General features: G+C 41.0%; 1 protein-coding gene across 1 annotated transcript in view; it reads left to right on the forward strand.

The window, feature by feature from the left end:
- Positions 1-25,356, forward strand: part of APPL2 (adaptor protein, phosphotyrosine interacting with PH domain and leucine zipper 2) — an 84,247-nt gene that overhangs the window by 10,053 nt on the left and 48,838 nt on the right. The window contains exons 2-9 of the mRNA XM_068276909.1: positions 4,273-4,371; positions 6,178-6,237; positions 9,304-9,375; positions 18,279-18,366; positions 19,942-19,983; positions 20,148-20,206; positions 21,710-21,856; positions 24,861-24,943. Of these exons, the coding sequence (XP_068133010.1) occupies positions 4,273-4,371; positions 6,178-6,237; positions 9,304-9,375; positions 18,279-18,366; positions 19,942-19,983; positions 20,148-20,206; positions 21,710-21,856; positions 24,861-24,943 (650 nt within the window). The remainder of the gene's footprint in view (positions 1-4,272; positions 4,372-6,177; positions 6,238-9,303; positions 9,376-18,278; positions 18,367-19,941; positions 19,984-20,147; positions 20,207-21,709; positions 21,857-24,860; positions 24,944-25,356) is intronic.

The following is a 25,356-nucleotide window of genomic DNA, read 5'->3' on the forward strand; positions in this document are numbered from 1 at the left end:
AGCTGACCGGCTGGTCGGCTGACGTCAGAGGAGCCGCTCGCCGCTCCTCATTAGCTGATAGGAGGGGGCGTGCCGGAGGGGTCTCCTCTGCTTCATAAGCTTGTCTGAATCACTCGCAACTTGTCCGCTGTTGTGAATACTTGGTGTTAGCGCTCAGACCTTAGATGGATCCGGTGTGCTTTGATCCGGGAGGAAACAGGGGATTTCTCACAAGATAGGATTTGTTTGATAGCCTTAACCTTCTTGGCGGTAACCCCGAACGTAGGGTGCCGCTCAGGCCCTGCTGGGCCGATTTGTTGAATTTTTTTTTTTTTGCTGGACGCAGCTAGCACTTTGCTAGCTGCGCCAGCACCCCGATCGCCGCCGCCGCGCGCCCGATCGCCGCTATAAGGTGCGGCGCGCGGCCCCCCCCCCCCCCCCCCCAGACCCCGTGCGCTGCCTGGCCAATCAGTGCCAGGCAGCGCCGAGGGGTGGCCCGGGACTCCCAATGACGACCCGACGTCAGTGACGTCATCCTGCCCGTCGCCATGGCGACGGGGGAAGCCCTCCAGGAAATCCCGTTCTTTGAACGGGATTTCCTGATCGGAGATCGCCGAAGGCGATCGAAGAGGGCGGGGGGATGCCGCTGAGCCCTGGGCTCGCTACATGATATAGAAGAAATTTTTTTTTTAAAAAACTGCCGCGCTGCCTCCTGGCGTATTTTTTTTATACCGCCAGGAGGGTTAAAGTTATTCATTACTGTGTCATTATTTGTGCATGACTCTGGCTCGTTCTGACTACTCTTCTGCTCAGTGATTCTGTACCTTTGCCCATCTGATCCTGCAGCCGACTGCCTGTTATATCTTTCTGTCTAGGCCTTCCGATTTTGTACTGCATCTGTCTGTCTGTCTGTTGCCAACCCGATCTGTCTGACTACTCTACTCTCACCAGAGGGCCCTTGACTCTGGTGAGGGGCGCTGTACTGTTAGTACCCACCAGCTCCTTTGGTGAGGTATAGCTAAACCTATCAGTACTACTGTTGCACCAATCACATATTGCTATTGTTGTCACATCAGCTTTTATATACCAGTATTATAGGTGATTCTGCAGCTCACCATATAATCAGGTATATATCTGCATTATAGGTGATACTGCAGATCACCTAATAATCAGAATTTTGTTCTTTGCTGACACAAATCGTTACATAAAGACTCAATGTTAAACAAAGGCCTAGTTAATATGTTACAATACCCTACTCCATATACAGGGTGGGCCATTTATATGGATACACCTTAATAAAATGGGAATGGTTGGTGATATTAACTTCCTGTTTGTGTAATATTAGTATATGTGAGGGGGGAAACTTTTCAAGATGGGTGGTGACCATGGTGGCCATTTTGAATACAACTTTTGTTTTTTTTCAATAGGAAGAGGGTCATGTGACACATCAAACCTATTGGAAAATTCACAAGAAAAACAATGGTGTACTTGGTTTTAACATAACTTTATTCTTTCATGAGTTATTTATACATTTCTGACCACTTATAAAATATGTTCAATGTGCTTCCTATAGCAACACTACAGGAGAAATGCTAGCACAGGCTTCCAGTAACCGTAGTTCTCGTATCTTCACAGCATAGACAATTGCCTTCAGATGACCCCATAGATAAAAGTCTAAGGGGGTCAGATCGGGAGACCTTGGGGGCCATTCAAATAGCCCACGACGACTAATCCACTTTCCGGGAAACTGTTCATCTAGGAATGCTCGCACCTGACACCCATAATGTGGTGGTGCACCATCTTGCTGGAAAAACTCAGGGAGCGTGCCAGGTTCAGTGCATAAAGAGGGAAATACATCATCATCATTTAGCAATTTCACATTTTCCAGTGGCCTTGAGGTTTCCATTGAAGAAGAATGGCCCCACTATCTTTGTACCCCATATACCACACCATCATCTGAAGGCAATTGTCTATGCTGTGAAGATACGAGATATACAGCACCTGAAACTACGGATACTGGAAGCCTGGGCTAGCATTTCTCTTGTGGTGTTGCTATCAGTGTGTGAAGAGTGGGAAGAGTGGGAGAAGAGGGTTGCATTGACAATCCAACACAATGGGCAGCACACTGAACACATTTTATAAGTGGTCATAAATCACTCATGAAAGAATAAAGTTATGTTAAATCCAAGCACACCATTGTTTTTCTTGCGAAAGTCCCAATAAGTTTGATGTGTCACATGACTCTTCCTATTGAAAAAACAAAAGTTGGATTCAAAATGGCCGCCATGGTCACCACCCATCTTGAAAAGTTTCCCCCCTCACATATACGAATGTGCCACAAACAGGAAGTTAATATCACCAACCATTCCCATTTTATTAAGGTGTATCCATATAAATGGCCCTCCTTGTACATACCATGAACTCTTGAAAGTATATTAACTTTGGGAGAGTCTTGAAGTCTTGAAGCACAGCAGATCCCACAAACAGCCTAAGAAGTTGGGTTTCACCACTGTGAGTACTGTTGGTGATTTGTGCTGGTTGGTTGAGACTTCTGGTTAGTTGAGTTCTGGATAACTGGAACTCAACTGTATATTGAACTTTTGTCCGTGTCATCATTGGTCCCTAAGTCAGGATGTTGAGAAAATCAGCTCATTGTATCAATTTTTTTTTCACCTTTTACAGATTGTGCCAGAAGTGACTAAAGTGTAAGTTGGAAAAGATTGAGGCCCACAGCGTGATAAATATCCTGCATTTGAAGGCTAATAGTGCCCAGCAAATTCATTATGTGATGTGGCAGTTTATGGAAACGATTGCCCGTCTTATGACGCTGATGTGAGGTGGTAAAGGAATTTGCAAAGTGGTCACATCCCTCAGAGGTGAGCCAAGACCTGGAACATCATCATTGATGGACAGTGCGGCACAGTGAATAAAGTGGAGTGTTTAATCCTGGAAAACAGACGAACAATTACATCCATATGATCATGAATGAAACTGGCCTCATAGTAGTATGTGGAAATGTATTCATGATGATCTGCACATGTCTGTGTCTGCACAGATATTTTTGGTTGAGCACTTTTACCCTTCAAATGCAGGATATGAACATGTACAAACCCTAATCTTGGATGATCTTGTTTGTGGATTGGTTTAGTACATTTTACATAATGGACCTGTGGCACACTAATGCTTTCCAGTGGTAACATCCTTTGCTACACCCTTGTAGTTATTAGTGATGATCATTTCAAATTCAGTTCTTCCTAACAAATCCGCTGAAGTGATGACATTCAGGAGAGCTGAAGGTTAAGTCGCAAACATGGTGGCAGCTACAAGCATCATTTATGTAATGTCCAGGAGCATCTACAGAAAAGGACTCATCCCACATAATTCGGCATTTGTATTATATTGATTAGGATTTGTATGGTGCGCGCACCACAAAATATGTGCATTTATTATAAGGCACTGAACATCAGACACCTGAGTGAGCCAGAAGTTTGTTGTGGCCATTAACCATTGTGGTATTTGGGATTTGACCATGAACAAGTTGAAATAGTCTTTCTCTTGAATTGAAATGGAAGACTTTTCATCTCTCTGTACAACATACAGATTTATACATAACATAACGATCATTTATGGTAATGGGGTATCCTGTTCTCCTTGTATAACTGCATTCTACATCTTTTAGCTTGAACCAGGGCAAAATCAATTAAGCAAATGCCACTTTGCTACATTTTAAACACACTGCACAGACGCAGGAGGTCCGCACATGCGCAGAAGACCCAGAATGAATCCGACTGAGCCTATTACCGGGGTTGATCACAGCTGAACGGCCAACCGCGTGAGGACGGCGAGGGACTCTCACTTGTTAATGCTGCTGGAGGAAGCCATGGGTGAGTATCAAATCTTCCTTTTACAACATCTCTGGTATACTTTAGAACAAAAATAAAGTGAAAATAAACTGATGAAATGAACACAATGGCCTCAATTCTGGTAGCTATGTAGCTAGCAGTAAATATTTTTTTTGTTGGTTAATTACCTCATGCAGTATTTTTCCTTTTTTTTTTTTTTTTTTTGGGTGGGCGATTCTGAAAGATTTTTCTGCATTTCCAAACGTGTGGTATTTCAGCAGTTAGCATGCAGTAAATAATAGCTTTCATTTTCTTGCATAATTTAGGATGGTCTTTGGAAGGTGTTTTTTTATTTTTATTATTTTATTATGTAGCAACCTATATAAAAAATAAACTGTAGCCTTCCTAGTGGATTTCCTATTCATTTACATTTCATATTCTGTTCCCGTAGACACGGTCCCTGCTGAGCGTGTTTGAGGAGGATGCTGGTACCCTGACAGAGTATACCAATCAGCTGCTACAGACAATGCAGCGGGTCTATGGTGCACAGGTAAGCTCACCTGCAAAATAATTATCATGAGGGAAGCCTACAGAGGCTTCCCAGATAGGTCTCGAGCCCATTGCCACTGCCTGGGACCTTATTATTTTTCTTGGTCATGCCCACATTTCTGTATGAGCACAGTCCACACATACTCATTTAAAACAAAGCTGCTTTGAGGGAAAAGCAGTGCAAGGTGGTGTAATTTCACAGGGCATGTGAGGACCGTGCTTGCACATGCCCATTACAGAGATGTACTTGTACATGGCTGCAGGGGTGACAACAAGAGCATATTCAACAAGCTCTTGTCAATATGTTCAGAGGGACCCAAAACGGGAACAGAGGGCTCAAGGAGGATCGGGGCAGAGGATTTCTTCTACTGAAGTATCTATCTATTTACTTTTATTCCTGTTTGGATACACATTAATTATTTCCCAGGTCATTATGTCTGTCTGTAAAGTTCCAGTAACTGGTACTATAAATTAGCATATCTTCTAAGTTAGATGCCTAGAATAGTTTGCTGTGTTAACATCAGACTATTACCAAATCGTATCATGCACAGTTGACCTGGGCAGCAGGGGAGGTCCAGGTGCTCAGGCAGTGCATGCTCAGAAACTTTTTAAAACATAATATATTGTAAAAGATTGGACTTTATTAATATAGTTTTTACTGGGGCTTTGCAACATACCTCTGTCTTTATTTTAGTGTAGGTTTATATTAACATGGTCTGAAACTCAGCATTTCTCCTTTGCTCTAAAATATTTTTTTACAGCCTTTAAAGACTTCTGAGGCGAGGGGCAACAATCTATGTTTACTCATCTGGGGCTTCTGCCGGTCCCTAGCAGCCGTTTCAGTCCTTTGCTGCAGCCCCGGCCCTCTTTGGCATCCCGCTGGCCGCCCGTAGTAATCAGCTGCGACAACTGCCTGTGCGTCCACGTCATCTGGCATGTACTGCGCCAGCACACAACTACAGACACAGTACCCGCCTGATGACTGACAGGCACAGGCGCAGAAGAGATGATCCGCCGGTGGGTCGCCAATCATTATCGGCAGCCAGTGGGACACCAAGGAGGACCGGGGCTGTGGCGAGGGACTGAAACTGCTGCTAGGGGCTGAAAGAAGCCCCAGGTGAATAACCATAGATTGTTGCCCCTCACCTCAGTAGTTATTTAAACATACTAGCACAAAAAATTGTAGCAGAACAGCACTCAAACAGTTAAACACAGCACTTTGTTGTGCAGTGGAAAGCACCTTCAGCTTATGATCCATCCAGAGATAACATTATCTTTTGTTTACATTCCTCTGTTACATTCGTAGCTGTGCTGAGAAGGAGCTATCTCTTCTTCTAGCATGCACACCGTTGAGAAGAGCTCACTAGACAATGTTAATATGTAATAAAGCAACTATGAATAAAATGCAATGGCAGCTTTCAGAGCAGATAAACTGTACTTTGGGAACTTGTAATTTGTAAATGGACAATATTACTTGTGCGCAAAAGCAAATATGGTAACTGAATGGATAAAAAAAATTGAAAAACCTATTTTTATTGAATGTTATGTCAGAGTTTCAGACCATTTTAAAGCAAATCTGAGTTAGTAAAGTCTTTAAAAAAAACACAACTTCCTGCTTTTTCAGGGGTTCATTTCCAATTCATTTCTTTCCAAGGCCTCTTTCCCCAGACTGTCCTTGTACGTCTGGGATGAGACCAGACATTGTAGTTTATATAATTCATAGTCATATTTTCCTTTTATGCTACATGAATTTACGGTATTTTATGCTCTTAATCTGTTGACTTGATAATGTTCCTCTCTTTTATAGAATGAAATGTGTCTGGCAACACAGCAGCTCTCCAGTCAGCTCCTTTCCTATGAAAAGCAGGTACAGCTAATGTCTAGACACGTTCTCATGACCATTATTATTATTATTCCTATGCATGATTACGTGATCAAATCTGAGTCACAGTACAAGGACAGGAGACATGAAATAAATTTAAGTCTAAATTGTTTTGTTTACAATGCCAGACCAAAGGCTGTTCAGTTATGCCCATGGCCCATATGCAATTAACTTTTTCTCCCGAGTTTTCTCCTAGGAGAAAATGTTTCATCTTCAATCTAAAATAACTCACAGCACTTTGCAATTGATGAAGTACCAAAAAGTAGGTGAAAAAGTACTATCAAAATGTTGAGTATTTTCTTGCTTGCTGCTGGTTTAAAATATATCACCCAGGAGAAAACTCAAAAGAAAACGTTAATTGCATGTGGGCCCAGGTGTGTTAGTGTGCTTATACTGGAGCTGCGAGAGAGGAGAGTGGTAATGGAGATTTTGTTTTTGTTATGATTTTTTTTTCTAGTTCTTTAGTACAATCTCTTAACTTTGCAGAGAAATATATTGCAGAAATATTAGTTATGTGTGATTTTACTTACAGCCTTAGTACATTTTGATGTTGCCAGAAACCGTTACCATAGGTTTCATTACCATCTCGATGTCATGTGTAACACGATATTGTACTGATATACAATGTTCTGTCATTATGTATTCCATCTGATAGTGGTAACCCACTCATTTTATTTTATTTCGCTTTTGCTGTGTGTCATGTTCAACTTGTAGATTTGTTTGCACTCCTTTTCTTTGTGTTTTGTAAAAAACGATTAAAAAAATTACCTGTTAAAAGTAACAAAATGAAAATGCGGCTCAGATAAATAAGGCAAAGTGATGGTATTGCTGACTTTGCCTCTGTTCTAAAATTCAAGTTTATCCTTTTTTTTTTTTTTCCATGAAAAAAAGGCCTCAAGCATAGGGTAGAGGTGTCAGGTTTTTTTTCCTGCATGCAAAAAATGTATTAGATTGAACAGTCCATTGATTAATGTGGGTTGTCAGATTAAACATGTTTTCCCATGCTAAAAAACACAGAAAACTGCATCTAGTGGAAAGGAACATACAGGATCAATAACAATAATATAACCCTTTTTCACACACCAAACTGCAATAATTAAACAAACCAACCAGTTGCCAGAAACAAACTAACCAGTTACATAAGGGAAACTGGAATGGTGCTACAAAAAATGTCTGCAATGTGTAGTTGGGTCCTGGTGAAATAGGAGGGCTGCTCTGAGTTTCTTGGAGCTGCTAGTTTCAGAAAATTGGCTTCATAGGAGTTTGGAAGGATGTATTTTATTTGTAACCTTACACTTAGTTTTGCTGTAGAACTAGAAGCATACTATAAGATCTGTATGGAAAAAAACAACAAAGATATTTGTTTATACAGAGATCAAATAATGTAGTAATTTTTAGGGTTTGTGCATAGTGATGGGCTCACGGATAGAAAAGTAGTCGAATCCTTGATTCTAATAAGGCTTAATTGCCTTCGGCCAGAAAGAGGAGGTGCGTGGTATGGAGTCGTGGACCGCGTCCCATTGGACGCATCCAACTCTGTGATACACATAGAAGCGGCGGGCAGGTGGGTAGTTAACCCCCTCTCTCCCAGCCGCACACCTGAGGCAATTAAGCCTCATTAGAATGACGGATTTGACTACTTTTCTATCCGTGAACCCATCACTATTTGTGTACACTAGGGCGATCATAGTACTTCCATATCTTGTGTAATAACAGCCGCTGAAAGTGACCACCATAAAACTCAGAACAATGCACAATTGGACAGGCTGCATTTGAGAATTCTATTCAAATCCATTTCTGAAAGCATATTATATGCAAGTTTAAAAACTCATGAGATCATTCAATTTTCAAACCGTGTTTAATATTTGTTGAAGGTGCTTCATAAGCACAGTTCTAATCCATGAATGAACATCTGTGTGCATAAACTAGGTATGCTACAATGACTGTTGCTGATGGCTATTATACATAGTAACGTGTGAAGGGTGGGAGCACACTTGTCTGTGTTTTTAAGGCATGTGCGTTTCTGCATTTGGGTTGGTTTTTTTTGTGTTTGCATCTATGTTGGTGTTTTGTGCTGTTAATCTGTTCAACAAGAGAGAAAAATACATTACTAGTCCTTTGCGGCTCAATAGAAAAGCATTGTATGCCATACAGTATGCGTGGAAAAAATAAAATAGCAGGGCCCCCATAAACCCACATGAAATCTCATTGCGATGTGCACATCAATGCAATTTTTGTGCGGCTCATTAGCTTGCATTCTATATGATTTTGTGTGTGTTTCCTGCTATGCGGCAAGATGTGATTCTAAATGCTCATACACACATCAGACTATAGTCTTTGGAAAATGAAAGATCACAGACCAATCTTACCACCCTTCCTGTAGTATGAGAGCCATACTCTACACAGTCTTTTCTATGGAGCTGAACTCCACATCAGAAAAAAATCTTTGCAAGATGCTGCACACACACATGCTGTACAGACACGAGAGATCAGTATCTGCAAAAGATCTGTTCCTGCCAAAAATCCATTCCTGCAAATTGCAATGATAGTCTATGAGATCTGCAGATCATCATACACACATGATTTAACTGACATTCATCTGCAGATCAAGCAATCATCTGCAGATCTGAAAATCCATCCTGGTGGATCTGATCTGCAGATGAATGTCAGTTAAATCATGTGTGTATGATGATCTGCAGATCTCATAGACTATCATTGCAATTTGCAGAAATGGATTTTTGGCAGGAACAGATCTTTTGCAGATACTGATCTTTTGTGTCTGTACAGAATCTGTGTGTGCAGTATCTTGCAAAGATTGTTTTTCTGTTGGGGAGTTCAGCTCCATAGAAAAGACTGTGTAGGTATGGCTCTCATACTACATGAAGGGTGGTAAGATTGGTCTGTGATCTTTCATTTTCAAAAGACTATGGTCTGATGTGTGTATGTGGCCTAAGAAGTGTGCTCCTTGCCTACCTGACATGTCAGTATCTATATGTTGAAGTAACTCCTTTCTAACATGTTTTGCACTGGCTATTCTACTTTATTTTTTAGAACTTTGCCCTGGGAAAAGGAGATGAAGAAGTCATATCAACCTTGCACTATTTTGCAAATGTTGTAGATGAGGTTGGTATATCTTAATTATTTTGTGATTTGTCCTCCTCAAAGTAGCTTGTGTACTGGAGGCAATACTGTTTGCAGTAACAAAAATTGTTGTTAGGCTAGTTTTTGGGAGTCACTCCCTAAGGCAGATTATGTGAATCAGCACTGGATTGTAAAGCATGCATGCTCAAATATTTACATACAGATCTATCACGTTATGGCCCGGATTCTATTCACTTTTCTCACAGGAGAGGTTTTAATCAAAAATACTTTTTCAGCCCCCAGTAGGTTAAATAAATGCACGCAGAACAAAAAAAAATAGGTTAAGTCGGATGTTACTTTTCTAATTGTTAGTACTTTTTCACTTACCAGGTATTGAAAACTTATTAAGAACTTTGGAGAAAACGTATCCAGAATTTGTAACATATGAACATTTAAAACACTTGAACGTCTACGAGGCAGTGGATCAGCAGGACAGCTGGGCAATGTATATTGTTTCAGGCCCCTTTTACGCTAGGGGACTTTCTTTGTACTGTTACCCTTTTTGCATGCAGGATAATGCAACAGCAATGAAAGTCTATGTGGCCCAGTACACACACCCCGTCGCATTACGCCGGAAGTTTCTGAATCTCCGCCGATCCACCACAAAGTCAGTGCATTACCGTTGGACTTCTGCGGTGACACCGCAGCGGTGAAATGCATGGAAGTCTATGGGCAATGCCGAAATTTTAAATACTTTGGCGGCGTGCATGCACGGAATGAAGCAAATGGGGGACCCGGGAATCCCAGTGACATACTTCCCGCCCAGTAGGGAGTGTGTCACTGGGTGAAGGGGGTGCAGCGCTGTGCATTAGACCAGTGGTCCTTAGACTAAGGCCCGAGGGCCGAATGCGGCCCCCCAAGGCTTTTTTCACTGGCCCCCAAACACAAAATGTATAACTTAGAGATGCTATGACCCGAACAGCCCCACTGCAGTCCATCATGAATGCGGCAGCCAGAATTATCCACTGCTCCCATCGCTCCACCACGGCGGATTCCCCTCCTTGAATCCCTCCACTGGCTTCCTATCCAGTCCAGAATCAGATTCAAGATACTGTGTCTGACCTACAAATCTGTCCACAAAACCTGTCCAAATTACATTTCCGATCTTAATCAGATGTACACACCTAGCCCCTCACTCCGCTCTTCCAATGAACTTCGCCTAACCGCCCCCCGCATCACCCAGTCCCATGCATGCCTCCAGGACTTCTCAAGAGCTGCTCCAACACTATGGAACTCCCTACCATTAGGGCAGCCCCCTCCTTCAACATCTTCAAGAAGGCCCTCAAAACTCACCTTTTCACTCTGGCCTACTACCCCTCACAAGTGCTCTAAACCCACAGCTGAACTCTGGTCCCCTACCTTTCGTGTCCTTACCTCTCCCTCTAGATTGTAAGCCTTTGGGCAGGCTCCTCCTCCTTTTGTGACCTACCTGATCATGCACCTCTATTACTGTGCACCCATGCTATGCATCTGAGTGAACATAACTTGCCTAATCTCCATGCTCCCCTCCAATGACTAAGCATTACCTTGTACTCCTACTGTGCTGCATGATATGGTCTTTCTTGTATTCAGGTATTGTCATTTTGCTGTATGTCACCCCTAAATATTGTCTTTAACCTAAAGTAATGTCCAGCACTGCGTAATATGTTGGAGCTTTATAAGTACAATAAATAAAATATATAACACGTACACGCGCACGCACACACGTACACGCACACGCACGTACACACGTTTTCATATCTGACTGCAAATTTAACGGAAAGGTAATTTTTAATCAGACTACAAAGAGATGCATGGTTATAGCTTTTGAATTTTATTTTTTTATTTTTTTTTAAGCAAAAGTGGCTTTTCAGTTTAATGAAATATGTGACTTGTATGTGCGAACATGGATTTTATACCACAGCTGGGGAGAGAATGCTCATAGCATTTACTTCAATACATGTGCTAGTTGATTCCAGGTTTTAAAGGAAATCTATCGGTAAAATAATTGCTCTTTCCAGTTTGTATTCACTTACAATTACTGTTGTTGCATAAGCATACCCATGAACTAAATACAGGTTACACATCTAATAAGCAAAACTGATATTTTTTTAAGGTATGTGTGTGTATGCGTATATATATATATATATATATATATATATATATATATATATATATATATATATATATATATATATATATATATATATATATATATATATATATTTATAATTTTTATAATTTTTTTTTTTTTTTTTTTTTTTTTTTAGGCCATTATTGACTTGTATGTATGCGTCAATAATGGCCTTATAGAAGCTTATGGGATCCCTCCCCTTTTGGAGATTGGGTATTAGGTTTCTACCATACTGCACACTTGATCTCAGTCTAAAATTGTTCATTAATCGAACTACTAGTGTTGTATTGCTTGATGCAGTACAATTCTCTGTAGCCATCGATTCCCAAAAGGTATGGAGATTTTTAAACATATCCAATATAATTGATTTATAAAGCGCCACCATATTCTGTGGTGCTGTACAAAGTCAGAAAATCGGCGCTGACCTCAGCTCCTCTTCAAACTACAGATTGCGGTGGTACTGTTGACAAGCCCATGGATGTTTGTATACAATGTGCTTCTGAGGAAGCTGCTTTTGGCTGTGAAACACGTGTCAGGCAATCTCTTTATGTAAATTGGAAGTGTGGTTGTGTACCCACACATCCTGTCCGTTATTTGAAGATACTGTGATTGAAGAATAAATAAGAGAACTTTGGTTCAGAGAAAACCCCGCCTTTTGTCTGTTTGAAAGTGTAACATTGGAATAATTTTTTGGGGTGGAACCATACCATTTTATCTTGTCTATAAGGGTACGTTTCCACTAACGCGAATTTGCATGCGTTCATCGCATGCAAATTCGCATAACCAATAAAAGTGAAGGAGCCTGTGTCCACTTGTCAGGAAAACGTTGCGTTTTCTTGTGCAGGAAAAATCTGCACAACAGAGTTATCCGAATTCGGACACCGCACACACGCATGCGATTCGCATACAATGTATTTAATAGGGAATTCGCATGGTGTTTTTTCATGTGAATTTTCATGCGAATTCGCATACGATTTCGCATGGAATCAATGAAAAAGCACACAGGCACTGACATGGTTAAATTCGCACACAGCGTCATCCATGCGAAATCGTATGCGAATTCACGGTAAAATTCGCATACAACCGCATGCGATTTCGCTCCTGCATGCGAATTCGTCCGCGGAGAATCCGCGGCGATTTCCCACCGCACTAGTGGAAACGCACCCTAATACTGCTATTCTATATGCGGGCCACCAATATTTAAAGGTACAGTGGGCCGCATCTATAAGTTATACATTTTGTGGTTGGGGGGGGGGGGGGGGGCATTGAAAAAGCCTCGGCGGGCCGCATTCGGCCCGTGGGCCTTAGTTTGAGGACCACAGCTCTAAATGCTGGTTTCTTAGCTGCTGCTATTGTGAAATGCGCATGCTGTGTTGTCAAGACAGCCACACTCAATGATACTGAATAAATGTTTGACAGTAACAGGCAGCATGTGATAAAAAGAAGAGTTGCTTCCATCAGACATAAAGTATATTTCGTTTTCATAGGTAATATGGGAGACAAGATGTGGACACAGGAGTAGGGCCTAGTGCACACCAGAGCGGTTCGGCTGCGTTTTGCGATCCGCTTGCGGCTGCGGATACGCTTGGTCAATGTATCTCAATGGGGTGGTTCACACCAGAGCGGGAGGCGTTTTGCAGAAACGCATGCTCCCGGGGTGAGGCATTTTTTGGATTGTGGATGCGTTTCTGCCTCAATGTTAAGTATAGGAAAAGCGCAAACCGCTCTGAAAAACGCCTGTTCAGAGCGGTTTTGCCGGCGTTTTTGTTACAGAAGCTGTTCAGTAACAGCTTTACTGTAACAATATATTAAATCTACTACACCAAAACCGCTTCACAAAACCGCAAAACGCTAGCTGAAACGCTACAGAAAAAAAAGAAAAAGCATTTCAAAATCTGCTAGCATTTTGCGGATCTGCTAGCGGTTTTTGGTGTGCACCAGGCCTAAATGTACAGACCAGTCTTTATTAGGTGTTACGAGGTCCAACCAGCCATTTCATAGTATAGCACTACATCTTCAGAGGTCAGATGTTACACATGGGGTGTACCGCATAGAGGCCGGCCTCCCTATTTTTTTCACCCCTGTGAAACATCTGACCTCTGAAGATGTGGTATTCTACAATGAAATGTGGGGGGGGGGGGGGCCGATGTATTGGACATTTCCCCTTTGTTGGACCTAGTAAGACCTATTAAAAACCGGTCTGTACATTTACTTCTGTGCCCATGTCTTAGCAGGATAGGTAATATGAGAGATATCTAGTTGTGGCTGTACGGAGACGCTGTTGTATGAATAATTGTATACTGTCTGCTGATGGACTATGGAACTCCAGGAGAGATCCTTTTGTCCTTCTATTGGCCAGATTGCGTGATATTAAGCAATATTGCTGGTGCATGGTGGTAGAACAAGCAAAGATATGGAAGCTATAGATCATTTACCTGATTTACCATACACGTACAATATACATTATGTATAATGAGGACCTATGCACAATGTATGTATAATGAGGACTTAACTTTAGTTATTTTAACACACAAGTATAGAAACACTTGCACTTTGTTGCATAAGCAAAAGACATAACAGCAGGCTATTAAACTTTAGCTCGGTTATTACATAACTTCTTCTTGCTGATACTGTGACTGTGCTGAACTGCTCTTCATCATCGGCCAGATTGATATCCTTTTCTTAAGATAGAACTTTAAAACCAATAAAGATCTGCCGAGAGGAAGACCCAGACAAGGAGATCCATGTTATGGATTAGAAATAAGCGTGCATTATGTGGAGCCAATTACACCCACTGAGTGCAATATCACTAGATCAATGTTGCCTTCCTACCAGCACCATGTTTAATACTGAAGGTGAAAATTGCTGCCAGTGGATACAATTAGATGCCACGCACATTTATGTAACGCTGTGCTATTTTGTTTTCCAGCAAAAAAAATTAGTTTATTGCTAAAAAAAAAAGAAAATAATATTCTATGCAGTCTTATGCAGAAGTCTGGGCAGCCCAGGTCAGATTACAAGCTATTTACATTTCGTAATTACAATTTGTATTATAAACTGGGTAGCTCTGGTTAGTTTATAAGCTACTTCAATTTCATCATTATAATTTATATCATAATTTAAGTTGTAAAAGAAAACTAACCCTGCAGACAGTTCTTGTTTTAAAAATATTACCACCCTTTTGTATTCAGAACACTTATTTCAGCAGCATGACTCTGGGTGTGTGTTATACCTATCACAAATGGGAAATAATAAAATGCTCAGAAAACAAGAGCTGTGCATGGAAGTCTCCCCTAGTATGCTTCAGGTAAACCAGCAAGTCTCTACAAAAAAGGTGGTTTCCAGTGAGTGCACGGTATTGTACAGTCAGCTGCACGATTCAAAATGATCGCATGCAATGTGACAGTTGGTGAACTAGGTTAAAGGGAACCTGAACTGAGTAAAATTATTTAAAATGAACATGATGTAGCTGCAAATGAATATTACATACTTGCCTCGCCATCAGTTCCTCTCAGAGGCTCACCGTTTTCTTCTTACAGTGATCCCTTCCAGTTCTGACAAGATTTTGTCAGAACTGAAATATACCAGTTGCTGTCAAGTTACATATCAGCTGCTGTAAGTTACATCTGAATGTGCAAGGTAATATCCATGTTTCCTTATGGCTCAAGTGGGCAACATAACAGTTTAATAGTCTGCTGACCAGGAAAATGTTATGGGTAATGGTCATTTTCAAAATGGAGGACGGAGAATTCTGGGATCACAGCGGACAAACAAGACGCAGGAGATGAGAAAGAGATTGATGAGCAGACTACATGGGAGGTATGACCTGTGTATGTTTATTTTGACTTTTTTTTATTTTCAGTTCAGGTTCTCTTTAAGCACACCATTAGACTTGAAATGGGCTGCCCTCTGAACACCTTGTGAATGCCCAATTTCATCTTTGTGAAACAACTTGAAAGTGGTCAATCACTGACTAATTTTACCACCTTCATATAGCATGAGAGTTTTACCTACATAATCTGCTCATAGTATCCACAATCTGATGACCCTCATACTACACGGAGGTGCTAAAATTAGCCAATCAAAGTTTAAGGCGTGTAACAGGCTTTGTGCAGGTTGTTATTCGGCAAGTCAAAATAAGTAGGAAGTGAATTTCGTTAGTCCAATTCCAAGCTGCCTTCAATGACATTTCCATGCAGACCAGAATTGGGCTACATACACACTTGAGCTAAGTCTTTGGAAAAGGCAAGATCACAGACCAATTTTACCCCCTTCCATGTAGTATGAGAGCCATACCTACACAGTCTATTCTATTGAGCTGAACTCCCCACCAGATAAAAATCTTTGCAAGATGCTGGACACAAAGATGTTATACACATTCAACAGATCAGTATCTGCAAAAGATCTGTTCCTGCAAAATGCATTCATAGTTTTGATATCTGCAGATCCTCATACACAACTTGTTTAACCATATCAGCCCGCGGGGATCTTTCATCTTATGCATTTTTCACCTCCCATTCATTCGCTAATAACTTTATCACTACTTAACACAATTTATTGATCTAGATCTTGTTTTTTTCGCCACTAATTAGGCTTTCTTTGGGTGGTACATTGGAAAAATGTACAGTGAAAAAAATTCAGGATTTCTCAGTTTTCGGCCATTATAGCTTTAAAATAATCCACGCTACCATAATTAAAACCTATGTATTTTATTTGCCCTTTTGTCTCGGTTATGACACCATTTAAATTTTGTCCCTATCACAATGTATGGTGCCAATATCTTATTTGGAAATAAAGGTGCATTTTTTCCGTTTTGCGTCAATCACTATTTATAAGCTTATAATTTAAAAAAATGTTTGTAGTATATCCCCTTCAAATGCATATTTAAAAAGTTCAGACCCTTTGGTAACTATTTTTTTGTTTTGTTTTTTTAATTGTAATTTTTTTCCCCATTAAATGTATTTGGGTAATATTTTGGTTTGGGAAATAAACAGTTCATTTTTAAAGCCAGTGTTTACCAATTTAAAAATAAAAAAGTCAGATACTCACCTAAGGAGAGGGAAGGCTCGGTCCTAATGAGCCTTCCCTCTCCTCTCCCGGTGCCCTCGGTGCTGCGCTGGCTCCCCCGTACGCGTCCGCCGCCGCAGGGACTTCGGAGGTCTTTGGGAGCACTCGGGCTTCCGAAGACGGGCCGCTCCATACTACGCATGCGCGAGTGCGTCATAGAGGGCGCTCGCGCATGCGTAGTATGGAGCGGCCCGTCTTCGGGAGCCCGAGTGCTCCCGAAGGCTTCCGAAAGCTCCCTTCGGCTTTAATGTTGTTATGTGTAATTGTAATGTAAAAAATATGTAGATGTAGTTTTACTATTTGGCCACAAGATGGCCACATTGAATTTTTGTTCCCCCTCCTTGTTCTTCTCGCTAAGCGGAAGTACAAGGGGGATGCGGAAATTTTTCCGGGCAGAAATACTGAAGCCGCTCATAAGAGCGCTTCGGTTTTTCTGCGGGGCATGTTTCTGTTCACTGATCCCAGGGCTACCGGGGGACACCACGGGGGTGCGGGAGCTCGCTGAAGCACGGCACCGCAGCAGAGCAGCCGCCTGGACGTGAGCTTAACGTCCGGGCGGCTGAAATGGTTAACGGACATTCATCTGCAGATCAGATCCACCAGGATGGATCTTCAGTTCTGCAGATGATTGTCAGATATGCAGATGAATGTCTGTTAAACAAGTTGTGTATGAGGATCTGCAGATATCATAGACTGATGAATGCATTTTGCAGGAATGGATCTTTTGCAGGAACAGATCTTTTGCAGATACTGATCTGTTAAATGTGTACAGCATCTTTGTGCCCAGCCCCTTGAAAAGGTTTTTATCGGATGGGGAGTTCAGCTCAATAGAATAGACTGTGTAGAGTATGGCTCTCATACTACATGGAATGGGGTAAAATTGGTCTGTGATCTTGCCTTTTCCAAAGACTTTTATCTCAAGTGTGTATGTAGCCTTACTTGCATCACTTTGACGTGGTCTAGATTCAGCCAGCTGGGGCCAAAAAGGAATTGACAGTGAGGCCCAGTGCACACCAAAACCGCTAGCAGATCCACAAAACGCTAGCGTTTTTTTGGAACGGATTTCAGAGCAATTCTAGGCATGTTTAGAGAGGTTTTCTAAACATGCCTAGCAGTTTTGGGAGCGTTTTTGAGTAGCAGATTACTTTACAGTAAAAGCTGTTACTGAACAGCTTCTGTAACAAAAACGCCTGGCAAACCGCTCTGATGTAGCGTTTTTCAGAGCGGTTTGCGTTTTTCCTATACTTTACATTGAGGCAGAAATGCTTCTGCAAACTGCAAACGTGCAGCAGGAGGCACGTTTGCGGTTTGCTACAAACCTCAAACCGCCGGTGATAGGTCCCATTGAAATACATTAGCCAAGCGGTTTTACAGGTGGATGCGGCCGGCGGATCGCATCTAAAACCGCTCGGAGTGCACTGGGCCTCAAATACAAATAAATGTGAGTTGATGCAGATTCCATGCTCATTTTGTGCAAATGTGTGTGTCTTGCAGCTCCTATACCATTTCCAAACTACATACATTTGCGGCATCTACTTAAAAATCACTTTCACTCGAGCAGAGAATATATTTGGTTATATAGGCCTTTTGCGTGTTTTTTTAAAAAAGTTTTAATTTTTTTTTAATGCAAATGTATTTATTTTTAGTCCATGCTGTTTTGGACTATCACCTTACACATTCTGTTTGTGTATCATTATTTTTGCAGCTTAATGTTCTTCATACAGAACTGGCCAAGCAGCTGGCAGATACCATGGTTCTGCCCCTAATTCAGTTCCGTGAGAAAGATCTAACAGGTGAGGTAGTATTTTACACTTTGAAGGGAGGAATTGCTGATGTCACATACCACAGGCATCCATAGCACACATCTCAGCGCTATGCATCATTTTATGTCTGAAATCAATGTACAGTCAAAAGGGATGATTATTCCAGATGAGTACAAAGAAAACAGAAGCGTGGTTTCATTTATTATATAAACCTAGTTGCAGCTGCTCTCTTTTTATTCAAGGTTCCTTGGCACCCATCTTGATCTATTACTAAGATCCCTTTTGACAAGCATCAGTAGGGCACGATTGAAGCAGCCATGTTTGAAGTGTGCCGCCCTCATATGTTTGTCCCTTATCTTAGGCCTCATTCGCACTATGTCCGCGTCTGTCCGCTTTTTATCAGCACATCAATGTTAGATTGATACTTGTTGCTGAAAAGCGGACAGATGCACACTAGTGTGAATGAGGCCTTATTATTATTTTAGTATTTATATAGCGCCAACATATTACGCAGCGCTGTACAGTGTGTGTGTGTATATATATATATATATATATATATATATATATATATATATATATATATATATATATATATATATATATATATATATATATATATATATATATATATATATCTTATCACTAACTGTCCCTCAAAGGAGCTCACAATCTAATCCCTACCATTGCCATATATCTATATTATGTAGTGTAAGTACTGTAGTCTAGGGCCAATTTTAGGGGGAGCCAATTAACTTATCCGTATGTTTTTGGAATGTGGGAGGAAACCGGAGTGCCCGGAGGAAACCCACGCAGACACGGAGAGAACATACAACCTCTTTGCAGATAGTGCCCTGGCTGGGATTCGAACCGGGGTCCCAGCGCTGCAAGGCGAGAGAGCTAACCACTACGCCACCGTGCTGCCCTTAAATATATGAACATTACACAATACAAAAAAGCTTACACGCACCACATCCTATTTCAACTTCCAAAACTTGTGTAGTAGTGTCATTTATTTATGTTTTGTCTCTGTTGTGCTGTGTATGTTGTAGCCAGCCAGGGGAATTTGATTAAGGGCTTGTTTCCACTGTTGCGACGCGATTTCGGCCGCATTCCGACGCTTGTAAAAACGCATGCGGATGCGTTTCCACATGCGTTTTTACCCGCGATTTCGCATGCGATTTCGCATGGCAGGGTGCCATGCGAAATTAACCATGACACTGCCAGGGCTAAATAAAATTGAAAAAGGTGCGAAATCGCACGCGAAATCGCGGGTAAAAACGCATGTAACAAACGCATGCGTTTTTACTATTAAATACATTAGCGGCGATTCGCACGGATTCCCGACGCAGGCGAAATCGTTGGCTCTTTTGTGCGTTTTTTTCACGCTGAAAAAAACGCACCTCAACAACGCTACAGTGGAAACAGGCCCATCCACTTGTATTACATGTGCGGATCTGCATGCGTTGGACGCATGCAGATTCGCGATAGTGGAAACGAGCCCTAAAATACATTTACCAGTAACCATTTTTAGTGTGCATGTCTTTATTTTTGTTTTATTTCTTTTAATTTCCTCTTAATTTGAACCTTTTTATTTTTGTTTTGCAGAAGTAAGCACATTAAAAGATCTTTTTCTCCTTGCTAGCAATGGTATGTTTGCTTTGGTTATCCAATAATTTCCTCCATTCTATTTTATTGCTGAATTTACATATTTTAGTCATTCTAGGTCATTTATGGTATATAGTACTTTATAATCATTACCTTTATATTGGTTATAGTATATAATTTATAAGCCTTATTTGTTTGTTTTGTAGAGCATGACTTATCAATGGCAAAGTATAGCAGGTTGCCAAAGAAGAGGGAAAATGAAAAGGTAAGGAAGAGGACAGGCCTGTGCATTGATGTAATGCCCACTGTAAGGGCTGGTTCAGACGGACGTTTGGAGGCGTTGCGTTTGCTGGCGTCGCGTTCAGCAGCGTTCGTGTGCGTTTGGATGCGGTCGCGGTTTTTCTTCCCCTAGGGGGACATTAGCCGTCGCGGTTAACCTCCCCTGGAAGCTACATGTAGCTTCCAGGGGCTCCTTGAACGCCAAGGAAAATCGGGACCCAAACGCCGCGTTTGTGTAAACGCGCTTGAAAGCTTGGTACAAACGCTCCCATTCACTTGAATGGGAGCGTTTAACACCAAGCCCTGAACGCTGGCTGTAAACGCTCTGCAAGCGTCCGTCTGAACCAGCCCTAATATATCCTAATGTAATTATGTGATAGAAGAAAATTGATTTGGTTAAGTCTTTTGTTCTCATGGTGATGTACAAAATATAGACATAGATTCTGCAATGTTTTGAAGATTCCAAAACAAATGCCTCGCTCAGTTGGTTTTTGCATGGGTTATCGATCAAAACTCAATGAGGAAAGACAGCACTTTTTGTTGAATAGACCTGGTTAGTGTTGTATGGCACTAATCGGTACAAAGCTAGCAATGTACTTGCCCATTTTTGAAATAATTTCTATTGGAATGTAATTGAAACTGAGGGTTGCAAGGTGAAACGCTCTGATTTGGGACATAGTTACTATTTTCGGGTTCAGGTGCACTTGGCATAATGTATAGCTACCTTAAGTGGTGGAACCTGGTGTTTGCCTATAATCGGATAGTGACATTCATGCACAATTCAGCAAATGCCACTCTTGGAGTGAGCCAGCAGCAATGAGGAAGGGAAGTTTTGAGGAAAATGTCCTAGTATAACACATTGATGGCTTTCTGTAACTAGCTGACCTGGCTCACATAGGAGTCGAATGAGATGGCAGGAACAGGTTATTTGATTGGGTCAGTAGTAGTGATTAGTTTGTTGGCTGAAAACACACTACACAAGCAACTGCATTTAGTTGATGCCATCCCTGAGGTATGATTTTTGTGGTGTTTTTTTGTGTGGTCTATTTTAATTAGAAGATTAATATTGTGCACATTTGTAGATAAACGTGTTTTACTATTGCTACTGGAAGGGTTAATATTTTTCACTTTTGTACAGAACTGCATTACTACTGTTACTGTAACATTTGATATTGTGTAAATTTGCACCTAATTGACAGATTCACTCATCCCTAATGTATACTAGCAACATGATATGCACCAAATGTGGTAGTGGAAGAACCACTATAGTACACACAGGCATGCTAAGCGACTTCTATTTAGTGAAGTCCTATATCATTGCTCACACTCCCATGTGCGTCTGCTGAATGAATATGGCTCACTAGCTGCTAATTTATGTAATCTGAGTAAAAAAAAAAGGTTGTTCATTCAGTAATGATTATTACCAATACTGTAACTTTTACTGGACAAACTAACCACAAGTTTACAAGAACTATATTTTGTATTTTAGCTGAAGGCTGATGTTTCTAAAGAAGTGGCTGGAGCTAGAAGGAAGCAGCACCTCTCATCCCTGCAGTACTATTGTGCCCTGAATGCCCTGCAGTACAGGAAGAGGACCGCTATGCTGGATCCTATTCTGGGCTACACACAAGGACAGGTACAAATGATGTACTCCATAAAGGCATCTGTTTAATGAAAACATTTTAATTGCTGTTCATTGTGTTACACATAAAACATCTAACAGATACAAATTGGAGAATAGTTTCAAAGTCCAACTGCATCTTTGCAGTAATAGAGGTAAATGTTGATATAGAATTGCCAGAACTGGGCAGCGGATAAAACCACTTAATTCATTGTTTTAGATTTTGTTTACAGCTGATTCACACTGTGCCCTTTTATGTGACACGTTGAACACTGACTGCATAATAATCTGCTACCTGATCAACCAGCTTGTGCTGTGATGAGTCATTTGTAAATTATTTCTTGAAACTGAAAGCGTACTACTTTTTGGTAAGGATGTGTTTAAAGTGGTATGAAACTCAAAATGACATCTTTGCTCTAAACAGAAAAATAGAGCAAAAACTTGAAGGCATATTTACACTACACTGAAGCTAACTTATAACATTGCAGGTTGCTGTACAAGATTATCACATTATCTTGTAATTAAGTATTTGCTAAGCAAAGCAGAGAAAGTTCTCAGTACACCTCAACAACATGTCATTTTTTTTGGTAGGCTTATCAATTCGCTTCTACGTGGAGTGAAAATTTGAATTCTGAACCATTCCAGTAACTTGATAACCAGTAATGTTTTATTTCTTATTAGATTAGATTTATGCTGTGTCCTAATGCTTTAGACCATAAATGAAATTTGAGTTTCACTCCACTTTAACGTATGGTTGACAGTTTACAAGTTTGCTAGGTTATAACTTTTTATTTATCTGTAGTAATATAACATAGAACATCTATATCACTCTGTTGATGTAAACCACTGAATGTTAAAAATGCGAGGGTTGCTAGGTGGAAGTTATACAACATTGAGGAGGAGTAGACCTATGTGATGTGTGGGTTTAATGATGCCTGGGTATATACAGTATTAAAATCTGGATGTTATGACATTTTATTTGGTTTTGTAAGTTCTGCATCCTGCTCACATGTCGCATATGGTGCAAGTGTTTAATGACCTGGTATACTGCTGATGCTAGGCACCTTATGTCTCCTTCCCACCTAACCTTCTCCAAGCTAGGTTGAAGCTCCCTGGCTAACCACTGCTCTCCCCCCCCCCCCCCCCCCCCCCAACAAAAAAAGAAAGCAGGCATAGCTACCTTTGGTCAGTCAGCACTGTACCACCCCCATTTCACAGCTCTGGACAGACGTGTAGCTATGTTGGTTATTTTCTGCCCTATACTATATTTGTGCAGGGTAAGTCAAGGAACAGCGTCACTTACTTGGAGACATTATGACTGCACTCAGTGGTACATGATGATGGCACTTATATATGTGGGGTGGTGTGAGACATGATGGCTGCACTTACATGAGAGAGGGATAGATAAAGGCTATGCTAGGGGGATATACAACTGCAAACAGAGTGTAGGCGAGAGCTGACTGTACTTGTAATTGGGCAGGGGTAGGGATGAAGGCTACACTTGGAGGGACATAATGGCTTCACAACTGTGCTATTCATAAAGCTGACATATACTTTCAGTCAAGGCAGGTAGGCAGGTTACGCAAGACTAATTTTACTTTCACTGGCCCACATATGTCACCATACCTTTTTGCAGACTTTAAACAGGACCTGTGTGCCTGTTTCTAAAATGCCTTAGGATAAGCACACTGGGGTTGTCCCTCATTACTTCCCCCAACCTTCTCCTCCAACTGTTTAGACATTGATGTCAAGATGAAGCAATATGACAAATCGTTCTGCTCTCAAGGTAACTGTAGACAGGAGAAGAAAGAAGGATTTTGCCATCTGATATTTCAGGGCAGCATAGGAAATGTCTGTAGCTGTTTTGAGATAACTGGAGGATCTAGTTAAAACAATATGTCTTAAAGGCTGCTGGAAATATATCTAAAGTTTTCAAAAGCTGTACACTCTTGTTTCTGTGACTGGAAGTATTCTTTAATGTACACCTGAACCTGAGTGATATGGAGGCTGCCATATTTATTTCCCTTTAAACAATGCAGATTGCCTGGCTGTCCTGCTTCGTCTCTTCCTCTAATACCTTTATCCATATACCCTAAACAAGCATGCAGCAGACAAGGTATTTCTGACTTAATTCTAACTGGATTAGCTGCATGCTTGTTTCTGGGGTGTGATTCAGGGCCCTTTTCCACTAGCGGCGTTTGCGATGCTGAATCGCAAACCGCTAGTAATTTTTTTAAATCGCTATGGTTTGCATATTAACATGAGAATCGCGGTAGGCAATTTCCACTACCGCGATTCCTTTTTTTGTCAAACGCGATTTTTGTCAAACGCGATCGTGCCGCAGAGTGATCTTTGCCGAGATTTTTCTATGCAGTACAGTTCATAGCAAATCGTGAACGCAATCGCTGGAGGTTTCCTGCACTTTTGTGATTCAGCAATCGCTAGCATTCAGCGTGAACGCTAGCGACTGCTAGTGGAAAAGGGCCCTTAGACACTACTGCAGCCAAAGCAAATCAGCAGGACAGCTAGGCAACTGGTATTGTTTAAAAGGAAATAAATATGGCAGCCACCATATCCCTCTCAGTTCCAATGTCCTTTTAAGAGAAGCTTAGCAGCTTATTTGTTTTCAAAACTTTACTTGATAGATTTCCCACTATATGTTGCCTCTTGCGAGGTGAGCGAAAACTGGTGGTTATGTTTGCACAGAATTCAGCCTCAGCAATTATAGGAAACCTTAGACTGCACTGAAAACCAGAACTGAGAGCTCTATATTCCCTTACTTTGAACCTTGACTTCAAATAATGAAGCGGCCCTTTCATTTTAGAGGAACCAGTTCTATCAGCCTTCATAAAATATGTATATTGGCCTTCTGTGATTGGGCACCCTAGTTTACTGATACCAGTTGACTTAGCGTCATGTAGCTAAACCAAGGCCTAAGTAATTGTGGGTCATGAATTCAGCTTTTGCGGTTCATTTCTTATGTTATGTCAATTTGTTTCTTTCAAACAATGTTTTACAGATTAACTTTTTAAAAAAAGGATGTGAAATGTTCTCCAAGAAAATGGACGTTTTTCTGTCTTCTGTAACCAGCATGATTCAACGGTATGGTATGCACATGTTACTGCTCAAGCCTAAAATGGTATGGGGGACTGACCGCTTTCCAAATAACATTTTGGCCTTGCTCATCCACTTAATCTTTTTCAGTGTTTTTGTCTAATCATTGTCTGTTTTCTATTCATTTCTCCATTATCTTTTCCCCTATGTTGATGTCTGCTCATTTCTTGCTAAATTGCTCTGTAATATAATGCATAACCCATGAAAGCAAACTTGAGTCTCATTTAAATATTAAAGAGGAACTGTAGTAAAAATAACATTACTTATTTTTTTTCTACAGTAATACTTTATAAATTATTTAGTCAGTGTTTGCCCATTGTAAAATCTTTCCTCACCCTGATTAACATTCTGAAATGTATCACAGGCAGTGACATCTTTACTGCTGGCAGGTGCAGCTGTGC

The sequence above is a fragment of the Hyperolius riggenbachi genome, chromosome 3 (genome assembly GCF_040937935.1).
Source record: "Hyperolius riggenbachi isolate aHypRig1 chromosome 3, aHypRig1.pri, whole genome shotgun sequence".
Classification (NCBI taxonomy): Eukaryota; Metazoa; Chordata; class Amphibia; order Anura; family Hyperoliidae; genus Hyperolius; species Hyperolius riggenbachi.